This window comes from Corvus brachyrhynchos, unplaced genomic scaffold (assembly GCF_000691975.1).
Source record: "Corvus brachyrhynchos isolate BGI_N302 unplaced genomic scaffold, ASM69197v1 scaffold18, whole genome shotgun sequence".
NCBI lineage: Eukaryota > Metazoa > Chordata > Aves > Passeriformes > Corvidae > Corvus > Corvus brachyrhynchos.
Genome location: NW_008246064.1, coordinates 3,258,823 through 3,279,246, shown reverse-complemented (window position 1 = coordinate 3,279,246; position 20,424 = coordinate 3,258,823). Strand labels below are relative to the sequence as shown.

Here is a 20,424-nt window from a genome sequence, read left to right as displayed (position 1 = left end):
GAGCACACCCAGCCCCACTGCCAGCCCTTGGCTGGCAGGGGCAATACTGGAGTGAGGCTGGAATGATAAGTGCTGCCTTGTGGAAAGCAAATCAAACAGTGAAAACACCCCTGATGGAAAGGGGCAGCTGCAGAGAGGGGTTTGCCTGTCATGGGCTGAGGTTTCAGGTGTGTGACCATGCTTCAGCTGCTCACCTGGTTTGGTGTTTTACAGCTGGACTCAATGGACTCGGGGGTCTTTTCCAAGCTAAATGATGCTGTGATTCTCTGTTGGTGGGACTGAACCAGGGGCTGTGGCACACACAGATCAGGTCACAAACAGCAGAGCTGTGGAGCTTGATGGGCTGGGGGCACCTGCTAGCTCTGCAGCTCTGAGCATCTCGCTGTGGCACTGAGATGAGCTGAGAATCCCCCTTGATGCCACTACAGTGAAACCTGCTGTGCCAGGACCAATGACTCAACCCCAACTTTCAGTTCTGCTCCCATGGAATCAGCAACACTTTTTTTCCCAAGGATGAAGGGTGTCAGTGTGTTCACTAAGCAGTACAGTCGATTTAATCCTATAGAAGTCCAAATAAAGTGTCCCAACACACCACAGGTATTTTGCACTGGCACAAGTCCACAGGCACATCTCAGCAGCTTCAGGGCCAGATGAAAGATCCCTGTCTCCTGCTAAATCACTCACAAACCCTGCATGACCAGCGGGCTCCAGGTGACATTGTGCTGTCCTTGGTCTCTGCTTTGCACAGGCAGCAGGGTTTCCAGCAGGATGTCCTCTCCTGTTTGCTTCTGGGGAGCGGTTTATTGACACTGCACCTGCCATGACCTGGAGAGAGCGCCCTGAGCTTGCTCTACATTTCTTGTGTGTTGGTCTCAGTTTTGTTTGCTTTGTGATTCTGGACCACATGACCCTTATCTAAACTTGATGATGCTTTTTGTAATCAGACACTCCTCATTAACTTTTCTTGCAGACAGGGAAATTGGGGCACAAGGTGGTGGTCAGATGGGTGTGTCTCAAGCTGTTGGAGAGGCTTAAGGCCCCAGAAGGCTGTCTCAACACAAAAGCACAGCTGTGCTCTCTTCCCTCCCCTGGTTTAGGGCTGTAAAAGTTTGCATCTGGTCCAACAGCAACCAAAGACATCCATGTACCAGCCAGCAAAAGCCTGTGGAGCAGAGCTGAGTCCCTCCCCTCTCCAGCTCCTCACTCCTTTCTAGGACCAAGTTCTGCAGTGAACAGCCCAAGCTGAAGGATTTGTTAGTTCCACGTAGCAAAACACAGTATCAAAGCTGGGAATAAGGCTCTTGGCACCTCCTGAGAGCCTTGGTCTGGGTCAAATTAGGTTGACAGTCAGGAAAAGTCTCCATCCATTTGCAAACACCTCGGACCACCATTCTTACTGCTGACATCTCTGACCTCTATTCTTGTCTATGTTCCCCAGGCTTTAACCCAAACTGGAACGAAGAGTTTACATTTGACATTGAGGTCCCTGCACTTGCCCTGGTCCGGTTTGTGGTGGAAGACTTTGACATGTCGACCAAGAATGACTTCATCGGGCAGTACACCCTTCCCTTCACCAGTCTGAAGCAAGGTAAGGCTCTGCTCCCTGCACCTCACAGCCAGAACCTTTGGGAAGCTCCAGCGTCCTGGAGGAGTGGTCTAGATCAATCACAGCTTGGGTCAGAATGGATTTTTTGGGCAGCTGTTAACACCGTCTCTGGGGAAGGGTCCCCCTTGTCACCAGAGGCCTTGGGAATGTTGTTACCCACACTCAGAGCTGTGCCCCTGGGACCTGCCTGTTCAGGATCTTGTGGGAAACTGGGAACAAAATGCTCTGAGACTGGGAGATGTTTGTGCAGGATCCTGGCAAACGTTAGCAAATACTTCTTCAACTGGACTAAAGGCCATTTTCCATCTGTGTCTCTGCTTCCAGGTTATCGCCACATCCATCTCCTGACCAAGAATGGAGACCCGTACTCCTCCTCCACCCTCTTTGTGTACATCAATATCCAGGACTCTGAGTGGCAGCCTGGCTCCTCTAGGCCACAGTGAGCCTCCTTACAGACCTGGAAGGAATTCAGTGTGTGAACTCTGCCAGGGTCAGTCCCCAGCACCTTCCCTGGAGCAGCACTCGGTGCTCCGTAGGACCCCTGATGTGAAACAGCCATCGACCTTCTCCCTGCTGCGTGCTGGAAACATCCTAATGCTGCTGTTGAAATTAATCCTTTTGTCCCTATTTGACCAATCCAGCTGTGGTTTTAGTTCACTTTATTTAGATTTTTTTTAATGTTGCTTTTAGCGAGAGGATAGGGACTCCTTTTTAGTGAAGTACAGCTCTTGGGTTGGGCTCAGTCAGGCATCTGGGCAAAGCACCCAACATCTGTGCAAGGAAAAGTCTCCCTCAGCACTGCAATCAGTGGCCAGGTGCCAGGTGACTTCTTGCAACTGCAGGTGTCAGCCATCTCTCAGCATATGAAGTCCTAAACAGGGCCACGATTCCCCTTCTTTCTGTTACAGATTAAAAAAGAAAGCTGCACTACAAAGGCCTGTGTTATGTAACCCGAGTTTCCTTTTGTGTTGTAATAAAAAATACATGAGCACTACTCTGCCTGTGTGCCTGGCTCTTGGCCAGGCCACTTTGCATTCAAAGCCTGCCTCTCATCCTGTGAAGGAGAAAGAAGCTGCTGAACAGCAGATTTCCCTCTGACCCAAAGTGAAACCCACTCAAAGCAACCTCAGAGGATGTGTTTTGCCAGAGACAGTGGAAACACGCTCAACTGACAGCAGGGCTTTTTTTTTTTCTTTTTTTTAAATACAGTAAAACTTTGTGTTTTTACAGAAAAATGTCATTTTTTAACCGAGAGGAAGAGTAGATGATGTAAGTGCTCGCAGGTCCCAGTTGCACTGTAGAGGTAACCCAGCACAAGAGTGTTTTGAAAACAACACAGTATTTATGGTGACAAGTGATTTGTCTTCAAGTAGAACTACAGAGTTAAGGGAATATTATTGAAATAAAATAATATATATTTTGAAGTGCCAATTGTGTTACTAACAGTATGTTAGACTATTAAAAGTTTAAAAAAAAGTTCTGGAAGAGTTCAATTACTTGTTGCCATTTGCCTCTTTGTCCTACTTGAATGCAACATATGTGAATTTGGAGATTGACCTGCTTAATTTCTTAAGTTGTCAGGCTTTCTGGGGGTTTTAATCCTTGGTGGTGAAGATGAGGGGCTGATACCAAAGCTGTTATTGTCCTTTTAAACATATTCCAGTCAGCTTATTTTTTGAATCCACAATATCCTGGATTTAGTGATCTTAGGCCTACTTCAAAGCTGGGTTTCTTTTAGTCCTCCCTGGAGTTCGTTGTGCTGCAGTAAATGTTGCTGGACACATTGATTTTCCTCTTCACTACAATACCCTGTGATGTTGTAAACCATTGCCAGATTAAATGTGAATTAAACCCACACCTGAAAGGCTGATACTGCATTAACAACCAGCAGGTGGAAGAGCTCAGGAGTGGCCAGCGAGGCAGAGCACGGGGCCCTGCAGTGACGTGGGCTAGCCCAGCTCCCCTCTGGGATGGGGCACGTTGTTCGAGACACATTGGAAGGCCAAGGATGGAACATCCTTGAATCCCACCGAGGGACAGCCTGCATTTGGTCCTTGCCCCCAGTGTGCTCTCAGCATTTTGTTTTAGGGAGCCATGGGATGAAGAGCGTAGGTGAAGGTGGTCAGATTGTCTCAGCACCAGCTCTTGTGGGGCAAGTTAGAAAGAAAGTCTTCCCTGTGAGGGCAGACAGGCACTGGGAGAGGTTTCCCAGAGGAGTTGTGGATGCCCCATCACTGAAAATGTTCAAGGCCACTTTGGCTGGGGCTCTGAGCAGCCTGGGATAGAGGAAGGTGTCCCTGCCCGTGGAACCTGTGAACACATTATTTGCATTTTTGGGGTGGCAGGATTAGATTTCAGTTGGATTATTGAGCTAAAGCCCTCACCTGTCTGCTGTGGCCAGCACTAGAGAAGCAGGGAACCAGGATGCCAGGGTCAGGGTGGGCTTAGATTGATTGCACAGAGAGGCTGGGTTTTCCTCTGCCTGTTGTGCAATTAAATGAAGGTAGTAGGCAAGATCCATGGGAAGAGAAAACATCCCTCATCAGGTAGGAACAGTTGGGGGAAAGCTACTATAGCCAGGTGGGAGAGATGAGATGGAGATGGGATAGGGAGAGCATGATAACAATGCTGCAAGGTCTTCTCTCTCCCCTGAGGAAGGGACATGATCCCTGTTGTTATTAAGTGAGCTCATCTCTGAGCAGATTAAGAAGTGCTGGAGCCCCACAGGAGGGAAGAGCTCTGGGGAAAAGAGCAGCAGAAACAGAACATTGCCACTAACATCACAGCAAAAGGTGTGGAAGGGAGGAGGTGAGAGAGGATCTTTGCTTTAGAGATCAGAGGCAGGGAATAAAAGCAACTCTCCTATGAGGAGAGCAGCAGCACTTTCCATCAGGCCCAAATATCAGGCGGCTCCGTGGTCTGTGAAATCCCAGGCTGGTTTCTGAGTGCTGGCAGGAGCACTCCACTTGTGTTGGTGAGCCTGGTGGCCACAGGAACGAAAACAATTTGTAGCAAACTGGCCTAATCTCCCTAATCTGACTATATTTTTTCTGGTCTTCATTTGATTGTGTGAAGCTCGTTAGGCCCACAGGTAGGTGGCATTCCTGCATCTTACTGGGGAGCACAGGCATTTCATTAATTTGGGAGCTGTCAGGAGCACTCCTCAGTGGGGCAAGGCAAATCCTGCTGATACCAGCAGTGCCAACAGAGGTTGAAACGTGGGTAATGTGCACTGATTGCATCTCATGTGAGCACAACAAACAGGAGCAATCACACAGGTAATTCAGCTGATTTGTGTCTCTGCTTGATGCTTAACTTAATCTGCACAGGGGATTTTAGTGGGTTTTGGGCTGGACCCTCAAGCAGAAATGGGATGAAGTGGTGGCATAATGGGGGTTATCTGATATTAGTACCAATTCTTAAACACAAAGTGCTATCCAGAAGACCCCATCACCTGGAGGTCCCTGCTGCAGCCCAGCCAGATGGTGACACTTCAGCACAATGATGTGGTCCTGGGTGTTGAGTGAGAGCTCTTCACCCCTCAACCACCAGCCTGGAGCTCCCCAGCTCCATCCCCACATCCCTGCAGCTGGGCTGGGCGGTCAGGCCAACTGCTGAATAGTCTGGTGCTGCTGCTCATTGGCAATGGGGGCTTCAGGAGCAGGATACATGGGGTGTCTGGGAACAAAGAACTTTTCAAAAAAAATTCCAAAATTCCATCGATGACCAGGTGTTTGAAGGATCTGTGGCCCTGCAGAGCTTTCATCTGCTGCCATCCTACCCCCACCACACTGATCAAGGACACTTCCAGGGCTGCTGCTGCTGCTGGATGTTTATTTGGAATCACTGACCAGGTTGGAAATGGAGTAAAGCTGCAAACCCACATTGTCGGAGTTTTTAAGGCGGTGTTTCTTCCTTTAGTTTACAGTTTTATCCCGTACTCACTGATTGCTCACACTTCCCTCTGCCCTCCCCATTCAGACTGATCCCATAGTGTGGAACCAGCACTCTCAGCCCCACGGACATCACAGGGATGGAGCCCTGATAAAACCATCAGTAGGCCACCCTCTGCCTCAGGTCATACCCAAAACCCTCCTGGCTTCCTTGAGCCTCTGGTCTGTGGGCAGATGGACTCTGACATTCACCTGGGTGTGGTCAGGGAGGCCAGGTGAGATTGTAGATGCTGTCTGAATGAGAAGAAAGTAGAGAGTCTTGACTGGCAGTCAAAAATCGATATTTGTGTCTAGCCTTTAGTGCCATCATCCTCTTGAAATATCAGCTAATAAATATGCTCATAGTAAGTGCTTTTTTTCCCCAAACCAGGTTCTCATGTGTTTTACCTGCCCTGGGCTATGCATGTTAATCTAGATCTCATTCTTGCTGTTCTTTGATGAGTAGTTTTTCTACAAGGTGAGAAGGGGCAGAGCTACCGTGTCACTCCACAGACTACCCCATTGGGCAGCTGGCTACTCCATTACCTCTTTCCTGACCTCAAGGGTCCCCCTCCATCCTCTTAGGGCTTCCCTCTCTTCTCCCCACCCAGAATTTACACAGCAGCTGCAAATGACCTTTGTCATGACTAATTTTAAACTTCTACAAATGAAGGAAGATCATGGCCTCGTGCACGTGGCAATTTGCAAAAGGGAGAGGAAAGATGAGGCTACAACGCTGTTGCATGGCACACACTTGTCTTCGTGGCTATCAGCAATAAAGTGTCAGGAAGAGGCAAAAACGTCCTGTCAAGCTGTTCCTGAAAAAAGTTTTGCCTCCTGGGGTTCTGGGTTTGCAGGGAGAAAGGAGCCATCTCCTGAACAGTGGCTGCTGGAATAACTGCGTTGGATTGGGGTGCTGGGTTTGGATCATTGAGCAAATGCCTGCACGTCTTCTGTGCAGCTCCTAAGGGAGCAGGGGTTGGTCCCAGAGTCATTGGATGCCCCCTGCAGTCTCAGAAGAGTCCAAATTGTTTCTTCTCGTTCTGCTGCTTCCATTTGGGCATCTGGTAGAACTCGTCCTTGGACTTCCCAAAGATGTCATGGAAATCAGCATCGGAGAGATAGCACTGCAGTGAGGAGAGAGCAAGGACAGGTCAGCTTTGGCTTTTGCAGAGCCTGGGACACCCCCATAGGCTGCATCCCCTCCCCACCGTGGCAGTGCTGACCTCTTACTCCAGGCCAACAGCTCCTGTTCAGCTCCCTGTCCTCGTGGTGGGAAGTGGAACATCCCAGCAACTGTTCCACATCCCACTTCCCAGGGAAATAAAAGCCCACCAGCCCAAAGAGATGCTCTGGTTTTGAGCAGTTAGCATGCTCTGGCTGGAATTTAGTCCCTGCTAATCATACTGTGGCCAGGATGATTTGTGGTCCACCAGGGAAGCTCTGCTGGCCAGAGTTTTGGGTGGTTCCTTAGGCAGTAATTCACAGTGAAAGCATCTCCCCCTTGCTCACTCCCCTCCCCTAAAATATTCACTGGAAATGTTCACTCCCATTGCTGGAAAGACATGGTTTACAGAAAGCAGGATCGTCAGGGATACTGAGAAAGGCCCTGTGGGAATGGGAGGTTGAGTTTTCTCCTGGCATTTTGGGTAGAAGAACTCATGTAGAGCCCAGCTGTGGATCATGACTCTGGCTGTGGGTGCTGGCCTTTGCCAGATTTGCTGAGCAAGACATTGATCAAACATGGATTACAGGGAGTAGAGGCAATCTACCCTCTGTCCCTCCCATCAGCTTGCTTGGATTCAGCTGCAGACATTGCCAAAATCCTTGGGCTGACAGAAAATCTGGAATGTGTCCTTTCTTCTGAAATTGAAAATTGATGAAATGCAAGCTTTCTAACAATTAAAAAAAAATCCCTTCTGGGAGGAGTTTCAAATGAAAACATTACCTACAGCTCAAGCAAAATGCAAATTATGGCTTTGTTCTCAGCTGTGACACCTTGTCCCCCTGTCCCTGTGAGGACAGAGGTTGGGTGGCAGAGCAAAACAACATTACCAGATGAAAACATTTTTTTAAAATTACTACTTAATTTTTTTTTTCTGCCATAAAACCCCCATAATTACTTCAACTAGGCTAAAACCATCACAGGGTGTCCCTGTCCACGGCAGGGAGTTGGAACTAAAGATATTTAAAGTCCCTTCCAACCCAGCCCATTCTATGAATTTCCTCACATGAAGCTCCTGCTTTTGGTGACACCTGTGTGTCCTGACAGTGTCCCCTTGAGTCTGAGCAGGACTCAGTAGTCTAAAGTACACTTAGCCAGTTCCAGGTTAAGTTAGAAAGGCATTAAACCAGCAATGCTGCCACCTCTTTTTTAGTGGGATCCACGCCTTCTGGAAGTTCATCCACCGTCCTGTGCATCAGCACCTCTCGGGAGTAAATCTCTTCCCCGTTGGGCACCATGGCAGGGCTGCTGAGGCTGTTGCTGTTGTAGTTGCTGCTGTTGCTGTAGCTGTTGCTGTCACTGTGGCTGAAGTGAGATTTGTACTCTGAGGAGGCACTTGCTGTACCTGAACCAGCCAGGTTGGAGGTGCTGAGGGTCCTCTTGTTCAGGCTGAGGTTGTTCAGGTCCTGACAAATGGAGGAAAACACATCAGGATGAGATGCTCTGGCAGAGCAAGTTGGGGATGATCCCAGGATCTTTCTGCTGGGGTTGTGGGGGACTACTTCTGGCACAGACTGTCTGTAGCTCCAAAGCAGCAAGGAGAAAGTCGCAACTAAAGCGTTAGTGCAGCGCCTCTGTAAATGCTACACCTTGGTGTTAGGACTGCTAAAAGCACACACTAATGAGAGCTCTTACAAAGAACTGAGGATACTTACAGCAGTCTCATTCTTCTCAAGATAACATCAGGGGAAGGCACATGTGGGATGACAGAAGGCGAGGTTAGATGTCTACCATGTCTAAAATGACTAAATTACCTGCACGCCCCTCCCTGATGAGCCATCTGTCCTCATCCAAACCTGCCACTTCCTTCCAGCCTTCATCCTGACCCTGCCCAGGGCAGAACTGACCCGTGTGACAATGGCATTTGGGACTGCTGGGACCTCATTTCCTTTGTGCTTTGGAGGATCCCCCACTGGGTTATGCCCTTCTTGATCGGGGACCCTTGCTTGAGATCTCAGGGGCTCCACCACTGCAAACTCTCACAAAACATTTAACTGCACCCTCTTTGAGCTGCACACACCTTGATGTGCTCTGCATTAAAGCAGCTGGGCAATGTCCTGCTCACAGATGCCTCTGAGGAGGACTGGAAAAGGCCCAGGAGGTCTGGGTGTATTTATGGGTAATTTATCACATCTCCCTCTGCTTCCTGCAGAGGAGCTCTGACCCTGGAAGCCTGAGGCTCTCATCCCTGCCCTGATCCTGGTGTCCCCTCCTTTGTGCAAACAGGCTGGGGGATGTGGTGGTGTTTGAACCCAGGTGTTTCCTACTTGCATGGCCAAGACACAACTCACCACTTTGATCTCGGATATGGCTGACACATCTCCCAGGCTGTTCTTCATTTCCTCGTAGGACTTGCCATCCTAATGGTCTGTAATGGGCTCAAGAGATCATGAATTTTACAGACCAGTGATGGCCACTGAGGTGGCAGCTCCTGCAAACCTCAGCCCCTGGAATCAGGAGACTGCCAGAATTTGAGCTTTCACTTGAAAACAAAGAAAAAAAATGGACTTCAGCCTTTGTAGTTGTACAATAACAGGTGAAACCAGGAAACTTAAAGACTTTAGAGCAGATGGCAAATGAAGAGAAATAATATTTACTGCTCGGTTTAAATCTTTTATATTTTAGATGAATCTTGCAATGCCTGAAATAATATTTCTCTTTTCCCCTTTCCTGATTAATTTAGATAAAACAGATTTTTTCAAAGCCTCAAGTCCTGACTTCTTGTAATTAGGTGCCATGTATTACCAGATATCTCTTATTTCCTATTTTAAAAAAATGGAATATGCTAGATAAACTGGCAAAGCTCATGACTGTGTTTTCCTGAGCAGCCAGGAGATGTCAGTTCTTCACAGAATCATTCAACAAAGTTTCCCAACAAGCACAAGCAACGTAAACACATGGACTGCAGAGAAAACAGATTTAGACCCAAAACTGAGCAAAGAACACACACCAGATGTTTCTGGGATGTCAACAGTTTGGATGGCTTCTCTGTAGTTGCTGAAGCTGCCTACAGGGGATATTTTTAGAGGCACATATTTTATGAACTGTATCCTTGTTTTTCAGCAGTTTCTCGGAAAAAAAATAAAACAAACCCACAAGTTTTGACCTTTGTTCTAAGCATCAACGTATTTTTAAGGGTCATTGCGAGTTGCTGTCTTATCTCTCCAGATCCAGCTGTCAAGACAGGCTCTTCACCACCACACGGATTGGGAAGAAAGACAATGCAAACCCAGATACAGGAAATAAAATATCTCTGCAAGAGTTTCCCTGCAGTGTGAAGTCCCAGGGAAAGAGGGGAGAAAGGAATTTTTCTTTCCCAGTCATCTTCTGGGGCAGGTTTCCACTTCCATACAGGGAGGAGCTGGTATTTGTAACTCTGCTTTTGAAGGCTGGTGTGCAGGAACCAAGGGTGACCTTGCTCAGAAGCTCCTGGGCTCTGATGGGTTTTCCACAAACCTGAACACGAGACCTGTCTGCTCACATCTTTCATTTCTCCACAGTTTGCCCTTAAAGCTGGGTCATAAATTTGCCTCTGTGGTTGCATTTTCAACAACGAACTTTTGTTGGTTTGGTTTGGGGTTTTTTTTATCCTTATGATGTGGGGTGCGTCTGTCTTCTCTCTGAACTTGATTTTACCACCTGTAGTCCCCACCTCTTTTTAGCTGAAATAGCAAACCTGATTTGGAGCCTAATATTTATAAAAATGTGAATATTTTGAGTTGAGGCACATTTATTTACATTTACAAAAGCCTCAGTTTGACCAAACAGATATATTTTGTTGGTGAAGGAGCAGAAGCTGCTCAGACAGCACCAGGAACTCATGTCCCTGCACACGACAGGAGGTTGGAACTGGATGATCTTTAAGGTGCCTTCCAACTCAAGCCATTCCATGGTTCTCTGAAGCTCAGGACATGTCCTAGCGAGGTTTGAGTCCATGCATCATATACTCACTGACAACAACACCCTCTAGGCACCACTGAGAACACGAGCGCACCACAGGGCTTTTCCAGCAACTTACACTCCATTTGTAGGGGTCCCAAGCGTTGAACCATCCTGTGAAGTTGAGGGGTTCATAGCCCTGCTTCACCAGGATGATGGGAGTGGCCAAGTCTCTCCCAGCCGGATGGGTCTTGAGATACTCCTTGGCCGAGGCAATCGCCTCGTTCCTCTCCTGTGCGTTGGAGGCTTTGCCAACCCAAAGGAAAATCTGCAAGGGGAGAAGGTGTTGAAGGTCAGTGAGCCTTTAGAACCTGTGAAGACGTGGCTGTTTGTTCTCCCCTGCCAATGGGAGCAGAGACAAGATCGGAAATGTGTTTTCCCAGTATTTCCCTGTGATTCTGAGCCCTGATTTACCCCCAGCCAAGGAAGATTTTGCTTTTGAGACAGGCATGGAGCATAAATATCTCAGGTATATCTTACACATTTCAAGGTAGATGGAACCAGTCATGGGCCGAGATTCAACTCAATAAACACCAACTAAAGCCACAACCTGTTTGAAAATATGTCTGGGGAGAAGGGGAGGAGGCTTTTGCTGACCTCTTCCCACGTGTCCAGCAGCATGACATCATCTTCATCCAGGTCCTCCTGGCAGAACCCGACCACCTCCGTCATGATGAACCGACCTGTCTGGTTGGAGCACTCGAAAAGGCGAGGCTGGTAGTGTGTGACCTGCTCCTGGAACCTGCCTCATGCATGGCAGGGGGGGAAAAAGCAAGAAAGGTGGAAATCTTTCCCTCCTGGCTTACTGCAGGGCCCTGAAGCTACATGTCATGGCCTTGAAGGAAGAGGTGGAACATGGCATAAAAGCCTGAAAGTCAGCAATATCAGGTTTCAGGGGATTCTCAGAGCATTTTAAGGATTTTTAAAGGTAATTTTTTCTGCATCCAAGGAGGACAAAAGCAGAATTCTTCTCTCATTGTGGCAACGAGCCTGATGTCAGGTGAAAGCCACACCAGATCACTTTTTTGCAAAGGAAACAATCACCTGCCCAGAGGGCTGGAGAAATCCATGTTGTTAAAAATCAGATTTAGTATCACGATTCTCCTGGGGCTGCTGATGACAATGGCTGGAAATGGAGCATGTGGTTCCTGCAGTTCTTAGGATGAAATATGGGATGAGTTTACTGGGGGAAAAGGAGAATGTAGCACACCCTTGTCTGCAGGCTTTGGACCTGTAGCTCCTCATTCACAAGAACTCCTGGCCCAAAAGCCAGGAAAGAAACATCTTGGTGTGGTTTCTGACAAAGGTTTTGGTGATATTCTGGCCTCGTGCTCCCTTTACAGAGGACACAGTAACAAAGTATTCACTTTCCTGCAAAGTTTTGATGCCTTGCTTAGTGTCCCCTAGCCAGGCCCAGAGGAACAAGCAGGTCACTATTACCTCTTTTCACTGGCATAAGGTGCTTTGCCTCCCAGAGCTTCCCAGAACTCTGCAGGCTCCTGTCCTTCCAGAATGGTGTGCTTGTCACGCCTGGAAACAATGTCAGCCACCATTTTTGCCATCTCCCGCTCATCTCCGCTGCATCCCTGTGTTCAGGATAAAAGATTGAGGTGGAGTCAGGGCCAGACTGGCAGAACTTATCCATGGGGAAAAGCTGGTTTAGTGCTCTGGAGAGCTTTAGACCTGCTTGAATACTCTTGAGGTGATCACTCAGAATCCATTTCTAGTCCTTGAAGGAAAATTTAGTGCGGCCAACAGCACCTAGAGCAAAACTCACAGAATGACAGAATGATTTGGGGTAGGAGGGACTTTAAAGATCATCAGGAACACCTTCCACTCGAACAGGATGCTCCAAGCCATATCCAGCCTGGCTTTGAACACTTCCAGGGATGGGGCATCCACAACTTCTCTGCTTTGGTTTGATCTACCATCTCATCCTGACACACATGACTGAAACAAGAGAAATTAATTTGCTCTCATCCTGGCTGATTTCTTACAGCTGGAAAATGTGGGGTGGTTCGTTCACCTGAAAGCTGTGTGAACAACTACAACGTGGTGAGGCGAACCCCAGCATGGGTTACTGTTGTGGAGAGGGCTTTTGCTGCTGACCCTCCACAGACAGAGCCCTTTCCTGTGTGCACATTTGTCAACTGAATAATGAAGTTTGGAAAAGACCTCTATGATCATGAAGTCCAACTGCCAACCCAGCACCACTAAACCGTGTTAATCAAGTGCCACATCCACACGTGTTGAGGACTTCCAGGGATGGTGACTTCACCATTTCCCTGGGCATTCTGTTCGAATACTTGGTATCCCTCTCTGTGCAGAAATATTTCTTAATATCTAATATTAACCTCCCCTGCTGCAATTTGAGTCCATTTCTCCACTGAATTAATGGGCCACCTGCCCAAGGATTCACCTCCATGACCTAGTGGAGGCAGGAAACTCAAGCCCCACCTCAGCAATTCCGGATTCCTTTGGCTGCCTCCCCATGTCTCATTGCAGACTCACCTTCCCACACCACAGGTAGCAGACTTGGCTGGTGGAGAGCAGGAAGACCACATTGGAGTTGAGGGAGGAGGCTCGGGCTGGCACCTCTGTGGCCTTTGTGTTCACCTCATCGGTGCCCCTCACCTGGAAGAGGCGGATCGCTGGCTCGGGAGAGCTTTTCTGAGCCCGGCTCGTGCCACCCTGCAAGGAGAGAGAGAGGGAAGGGTGGTACTGGGAGGTGAGGAGGACACACAGATCCACGGTGTGATTGATTTGAGGAAGGCTTGGGGCTTGCAGCCCTCCTCACTGTTGCAATGATGGACCATTGTTCTGCACTAAGCAGGCAAAGAAATCCAAACACCTGCTGATTCCAGGTCAGAATGAAACCCACATGGCACAACTCCCACATTTCTCCCTGATTACTGAGCCTTGACCAGTTCCCATCAAGATCCTCAAGATCAATGTGACCAGATTTTGGAGTCTGTAGGGGATTTGCCATGCAAACTGGGCAAGGCAGCTGGACCCTGCTTTCCACCTGTGCTCAGCTGAACATCTGCTGTGGAAACCATACAGAGGGACCAACACTGAGAGCTGAGGGCAATCCCCCTCTCCCACAGTCATTTGGAATTTCTCCACCACAGATGTCAGCAGTCAAGGCAGAAAGTGAAGTGGGTTGGTAGTTACGTGATGTAATTCAGGCAAGGACAATTCAAATCAGGTTTGTAGGATGTTCTGGAGGACCCTTTCTGGACAGCAGCATCTATGATTCACAGGATTACTTCCTTATTATAACTGCAAAATATTTCGGGATGGAGTTGGAATGAACATCACACATCACTGCTGGAGCTCAGGGGTGGACAACTGAGTTGGGTCAGTCCAGGACTGTGTTTACAGCAAGAGTGTTCAGACTGCTTGGGAAGTACTGGAAATGTCCCCTCTGCCAGGCCGTGCAGAGCTGGCAGGCTCCTTTCCTGAATATCAGCCCATTTTTACTGGACTATTTCCATTGCAGCTGCCAAGCCATCATTGGTGCTCCCACCTCCCAAAGCCACGTTACCTCGTAGATGACCAGCTTGCCCTTGAAGATGGCCAGGAAGTGCCTGGGCTCCTTGCCCATTGTCACTCGCACCTGCACGGCCTCATCCCCATATTTCTTGTCCAGCTCGATGGCATTGAGGGCACAGGCAGTGATTTCATCCACGGAGGCGTGGCGGCCCTGGGGGACAGGGAGGTGAAACATGCAGTGGGATGACAGCAAGGGTACAAACCTCTTCACAATCCAACATCTTGCCAATCCCAAAGTGTGTAGTGTTGTGAGATCAGAGTTAAAACTTCCTATCTTTAAATTTCACTGCCATTCTGGTTTTGTAGACTTTAAAGCCCCATTTTTGAAGCTTCTCTCTGCATGAAAATATACTTTAAAAAGGAAAGCAGAGATGTTCATATACCCTCAAAACTCCAGGAAGTGAGGCTTTAAGGGACAGTCTGACTCCAAAGTTTGACCTCAGCACTGTGAGCCCCATCATCCTTCACTCTTTCTGACTTCGTCAGTGCTCAATCCGATGCCATTTTGGGATCAGTGTCCATGCTGCCTACAAAGGACAGCTTGGGGTATTTGAAACTGATGGGCAAAGGGTATCTGAGTTCTTCTGGGTGCTTGGGTTGGGGTTTTTGTGTGCAATTACTTCTTTCAGCTTTAGGCTTGTACAGCAGGCACAGCACAGTACCCTCTGCTCTGCTTTGACTTACCTGCCACATATAGAGGACGTAGTGGGGTCTGCCTGACCTCAGGTAGGTGTACAGGACCAGGTAGCAGTCACCCCCGTAGAACTGCCCGTATGCCTTGGGATTCACTGGCTGCATTTGCAAGTCCTCAATCCTCCACACCTAGGGAACAAAACAGCTCGGTGAGCAGCAGTGGAGTCAAGGTGAGGACAGAGCACAGCCCTTTGGCTAACACACCACTGAAACTTCAGGTGTTCTCTCATGTCCTGTCACTGGTCACCAGAGGGAAGAGCTCAGTGCCTGCCCCTCGTGAGGAAGCTGTAAACTGCCATGAGGTGCATCCTCAGTCTCCCCCAAGCTGAACAAATCAAGTGAAGCTTGGAAACAGGCTGATTGCTGCACCCTCTGTCAGCCAAAGGAGCTGTCTCACCTCAATCTCCCCAGAGGCATCATCAAGCATCCTCTGCTCAGCTGCGAGCTCTGGTCTGGCATGGAGCTGGGTGGTGTCAAACTTCACCTGCTCCACCTTGGCTGTGTGTGTCAGCAGAATAAAAATAAGAACACAGTGAATGCACAAAAAGACACAAACCCTTCCCATCATCCTCACACACGACCATTATACAGCCCAGGTTTGCAAGAAGCCACTCCTGCCCCCAGTAAACCAGTGTTGATTTTGGGAAATGCAAGAGCTCACACATTTCAGTGTTGACCTGTTACAGGTGGGAATTGGCCATACAGCATGTTCCAGTGATGGCTGGCTGGTAAAAATATTCGTAGCCTCCTGACTGGAAATTCTTGATTGTTCTCCAAATCTATAAACATTTCCCTCCTTTTAAAATGTTGGTTTCAGAAATAAAATGCCTACATTTCTCCAGCTCATGACAAAGAGAGTATTGATGGACAGCACAGAGAAAAACAGAGATGGAGAGAAAAGAGGGAACTTGCAAGGGAAAGAGATTTGTGGCTCTCAGGCTATTATTGATGGAGATGTTCAGCATCTCTGTCACCTCCCCATCATTCATCAACAAGTTCTCTCTCTTTGGAATTGTTTAGTCTTCGGGGTTAATGCATTGCAATATTCCCTTCAGCAGCGTGATAAATACACCATTTACACCCGGTGCAAATACAGCATCGTTCCACTGACACCAGGAGGGGATCGGATGGATGCCAGTGTAAATTAAAGCAGAAATCCTTATCAGGCTCAGCATTAGCCCTTTATAAAGGAAATTTGGAAGTTCTGCAAGTGGGAATCTTACATACAATTGTTCAGAGGGGAGTGACTCTCTGCCAACATTCACATTTAAGATTAAGTGGCAATTTCGTTCATATAAGAAAATTCAGCAGAGCTGAATGTTACTGAGATCACAAACCCTTTCCATCTACTGAAGGAGATGGAAAATACAAGGCACTAGGAGAATGTGTATTAGACTTCAAGATCCTGAAGGCAGGAGACAGCTGATGTGAATGATGTTCCCTCAGCTATTGCTCAGCACAGGTAGGAAAGACAAACCCAGGACCAACGTGCTCACCAATTTTGCCAGTAGTGTAGACCTTGCCCAGCCCTTGTGTTTCATTCTTTTCTGTCCACCTCTGGAAGAGCTGTTTGAACATGGCTGACTCTGCTCCATCATTGATCACCTCGACGTTGGTGGATGAAGGATAGCCTTTGGCCTGGATAAAGCCCTGGTGGGGTTCAGAAAGGTCATTAGTGGGGACACAGTGAGCTTTTTACAGATATAAGAGGGAGGGTGTCAACCTGAACCAGCCCCAAGGGTGAACATCCCTCACTGAATACAGGGCAGGATTCACCCAAGACTTGCATTCAGACTAATCAGAGGTGACAGCAGACTCTTGCAGTAGTATCCATGTTTATTTCTGTCTTTAGGGGACTGAACCCTACGCCTACCCCTTTTCTCCAAACTTTTTGTCCCTCTCTAAGCCAGGAAGACTGTCCTGCCTGTAGCCTGGTAGCGAGCATGGGAGTGAAGGGGTGGAGACAGCTAAGCACCCAGAGCATGAAGTCTGTTCTGAAGGGATTAAACTCTCACAAATCTTTTTTCTTCTTTTTTTTTTCCCCAAACCCATATCATTTCTTTGCAATAGTGCTACTACTGAGTTAAAAGATTACTTCAACAGAGGTGCTTGATACAATATGAGTGTGAAGAACATATTCTGCCTTCTGCCACAATGCCAAAATCCTTGCTCAGTTTTGGGGACCGCTCTTGTGTTTATCTCAGCAGGCTCCAGGATGACCCGAGGTGCAGTGCTGGCAGCAGTGGTTCGGGGAAGGAGCCTGATTGTGGCTTTCTGAGCATCCAGCTTCAGCTGTAAAAGCTGCAACCACACACTGCCCCCAAGGAAAAGCAGAGCAGATGGTCCTCCCATCCCTCCCACCTGCCACACTGAAAGAAAGACATATCTTTTGTTCTACATGTGTAGCTCAGGGCCAGAATTGGCAGAGCTGATTGCCTACTAAAACGAGCCTGAGTCAAGCTCTTGAAAGGAGCAGAGAGGACAGTGAGATAAGTTTTAAGGCAGAGTTTTTTTAAGCTTTTATTCTCTGAGACAATAGCTGCAATCCTATTGAAGCTGGGTGTCTCCAGGTAGGACCTTACTGAAGGTGAAACCACTGAAATTTATTATCTCCTAGTTAGATCGCATGGAAGATGAAGCCATTTATGGTTCTTCCATAAGTAAATGGCTAATTAGAAGTTATGTTACCCACAGTCTTCACTTCAGCATGCCAACTTGTAAAAAAATACCAAATGCCTTACTTGCTTGGGCTCCCTTGAGGCTAATTTTTCTGAGAGGAAGAGATGAGGAATGCTCTGACAGAAAATAACACATGGATGTCAGAGCCCCTTTCATATCTGTTTACCCACCTTTTGACCATGAATTTGCCTAATCCCATCTTGACCCTGCTGATCCTCTCTAACTCCACCATCCCTTGAACCAACAGATTCCAGAAGTTCACTATTTACCACGCAGAAAAGTATTTCCTTTTATACTTTATTTTCTCTAACCATTTTTTTCTTAGTTTTAGTGGCAGGTCTTAGTCCTAGCACAATTTGATGACTAACAAATTTGTGTTTATGTCATCATGCCTCCCCTAGACATTTAACTTCTCTCTCTGTTATTACACAGGCCAGCTCCCCAAGACCTACACTTAATTGTAATTAGTGGTCAGATCTAGATCAGCACATATCAGCCACCCACGACATTGTTTGCACTGTATTACAACTCACCACAGCTCGAGTGAATGCTGCTTTTTTCTCTTCTGGGCTGGAGGCTTTTCCTCTCCAGACATAAATTTTGAAGCCACCTTGGTCTAAAATGTAGCAGTCCTGAGGTTAAACCGAAAAAACAGGAAAGAGAAAAAACCATATGTGAAAAGCTCTGTGCAGGAGAAGCTCATCATTTGTAGCCTGATCAGGTTGGATCCTTCTTGAAGACTTAGGTTAGATGTATATCTAGCTCACTTCTCTGCCTTGCAGAGCTTTAACCCTGGTGCAACCATTATCAGAAGTAACAGAGGATGAATTTATCATGGTTCATAAATAGAGTACAGCTACCACCAACCCCACAGGGCAGGGGTCCACAGGTGTGGGCACATCTTGCCCAGGCTGCAGATTTATAATTGTAATTAGTTAAAATATGTGTTTTTCTTAGGCATTGCCCAAAACTGGCTATTACCACCTCAAAGAAGAAGTTCTCAAACCAAAACCACCACCACCTCTAAAAGGGACCAGGAGAAGTGTATGCTGAAATATCACCCCCAGCCTGCTGCTGGTGGTGCTCATTTACACCCAAATCTGCTACTAAAGGAGCAGGAAAGGTCCAAGTTAGACGTGAATAATCTGCCTTCATTTAGATCCCTGATCTGGAGCTGAAAGTGTTGCACTGCTGTGAACGCAGCAGGACCCGAACCCGAAGGGGATGAGGTGTGTGCTGAGCCCATCCCCACTGCAGAGAGCTGGTGCTCCAAACACGCTGTGGGACCAAAGGCTGCTCCTTTTTCAAACTGAACTATGAAAGGAAAAACAAAGGCTTCATATGTCTGCAAAGGGAGGCTGAGGTTTTAACAAGGCTGACATCAGGATGAAAAGGGGAGCGGGAGGCTTGCGGCACAATGGTGCTTTGGAATAGGCTGGTCTGCACTGCAGAGAATTAAGGATGAGCAATTCTCTGCCAAATTTTAGTCAGAGGAAAAGCTTCTGTTTTCTGAAAAACTCTGCACACAGGGTCTGTCATGGAAATCTCCTTCCAGGGTGGGTCACTGAGACCAGCCACTTGATACAGCAGGAAAACAAATCTCCCTGGCTTTGTGAGCAGGGTATTTATTTGCTCCGGAGTCAGCAGAGGGAAGGCTATCCCTGAACATCAGGTATTAAGAAGCCTTCATTCCATCTGGAATTTATTCCTGGTATGCAGCTCTCCCTCACTGTGATTGCCAAGCTAACATAATCCTTGGCTGAGAGCATCAATTTGCCATCTCTTCTTGGAACAGCTTCAACACACCACCTACCTCCGGCTGCTGAGATTGTAGCAGGGCTAAGCTGTCCTAACCTAACAGCAGGGCTAAGTTGTCCTAGTGATGGAAGGCCCAATAATTTCCAGAAAACAGGTGCTCAGCTGAAAACAAAGTGAGCCACAGCCTCCCTTTCTCGCTGGAAAGGCCACTCTGGCTTTCTCTCACCTCGTGCTGGAGCAGATCCTGCGTCAGGGGCCGGGTGGCCATCTCCTGCACCACCAGGTCATTATCCTTCTCATAGACACTGCAAGACAGAGCCACCGAGCTGAGTTAGACCCCACAGAGCCCTCTGTGAGAAGGGATGGGGTTTGGAGCACAGCCCAGCACTTACTGGTAGAGCCGGACATTCGCTTTCTGCAGCTCGTCTGCTTTGGTGTCGGGGATGCTGTCGCGGAGCTCCCCGCGCCTCTCGCCCAGCACCATCCTCATGATCTGCATCAGGTCTGGGGAGTCCCTCTCGTTGTCAATGATGCCAATCTGGGCACGGCCGCCCCTCTCGCTGTCCCTGATGCTCCGAGCCAGAGCAAGACCCTGCACAAGGACCCGCAGGGGTAAGTCCTGACACACACCACAAATTCAGCGAGCCCCGGATCCCAAGCAATGACTGAGAACCAACAGCCCAAGCCAGGTTATCACAGCTCTCTGAAGCTCCTGGTGTCCTCCAAATTTAGCTATTAAAGAAGCAGATATGTCTGTAATGCCTGGTTATTAACTAACTCCAGAGCAAGACCCTGCACAAGGACCCGCAGGGGTAAGTCCTGACACACACCACAAATTCAGCGAGCCCCGGATCCCAAGCAATGACTGAGAACCAACAGCCCAAGCCAGGTTATCACAGCTCTCTGAAGCTCCTGGTGTCCTCCAAATTTAGCTATTAAAGAAGCAGATATGTCTGTAATGCCTGGTTATTAACTAACTCATAGGAAAATATTGCTGATTGTAGCCGCTGCTGATGGCGGTTCCCGCGCGGGCAAGC

The 20,424-nt window shown here is 48.0% G+C and overlaps 2 protein-coding genes across 5 annotated transcripts in view; one reads left to right on the top strand and one right to left on the bottom strand.

Annotated features, from left to right (window-relative positions):
• Positions 1-3,461, top strand: part of PLCD1 (phospholipase C delta 1) — a 51,728-nt gene extending 48,267 nt beyond the window's left edge. For all 3 annotated transcript variants that reach the window (XM_017746724.1, XM_017746723.1, XM_008643119.2), the window contains exons 14-15: positions 1,439-1,588; positions 1,931-3,461. In XM_017746724.1, coding sequence (XP_017602213.1) covers positions 1,439-1,588; positions 1,931-2,049 — 269 coding nt within the window. In that variant the 3' untranslated portion in view covers positions 2,050-3,461. The remainder of the gene's footprint in view (positions 1-1,438; positions 1,589-1,930) is intronic.
• Positions 3,462-5,420: 1,959 nt separating this feature from the next.
• VILL (villin like) overlaps positions 5,421-20,424 on the bottom strand; it is a 34,013-nt gene continuing 19,009 nt past the window's right edge. Inside the window, exons 7-21 of one of the 2 annotated variants that reach the window (XM_017746721.1) lie at positions 19,780-19,979; positions 19,614-19,692; positions 18,163-18,261; positions 16,447-16,600; positions 15,348-15,448; positions 14,942-15,079; positions 14,250-14,408; positions 13,214-13,393; positions 12,143-12,288; positions 11,300-11,444; positions 10,782-10,970; positions 9,055-9,123; positions 8,419-8,430; positions 7,906-8,169; positions 5,421-6,665 (exon numbers count right to left, since the gene is read on the bottom strand). In XM_017746721.1, coding sequence (XP_017602210.1) covers positions 6,552-6,665; positions 7,906-8,169; positions 8,419-8,430; positions 9,055-9,123; positions 10,782-10,970; positions 11,300-11,444; positions 12,143-12,288; positions 13,214-13,393; positions 14,250-14,408; positions 14,942-15,079; positions 15,348-15,448; positions 16,447-16,600; positions 18,163-18,261; positions 19,614-19,692; positions 19,780-19,979 — 2,049 coding nt within the window. In that variant the 3' untranslated portion in view covers positions 5,421-6,551. The remainder of the gene's footprint in view (positions 6,666-7,905; positions 8,170-8,418; positions 8,431-9,054; positions 9,124-10,781; positions 10,971-11,299; positions 11,445-12,142; positions 12,289-13,213; positions 13,394-14,249; positions 14,409-14,941; positions 15,080-15,347; positions 15,449-16,446; positions 16,601-18,162; positions 18,262-19,613; positions 19,693-19,779; positions 19,980-20,424) is intronic. The other variant, XM_008643118.2, reaches the window with a different exon arrangement.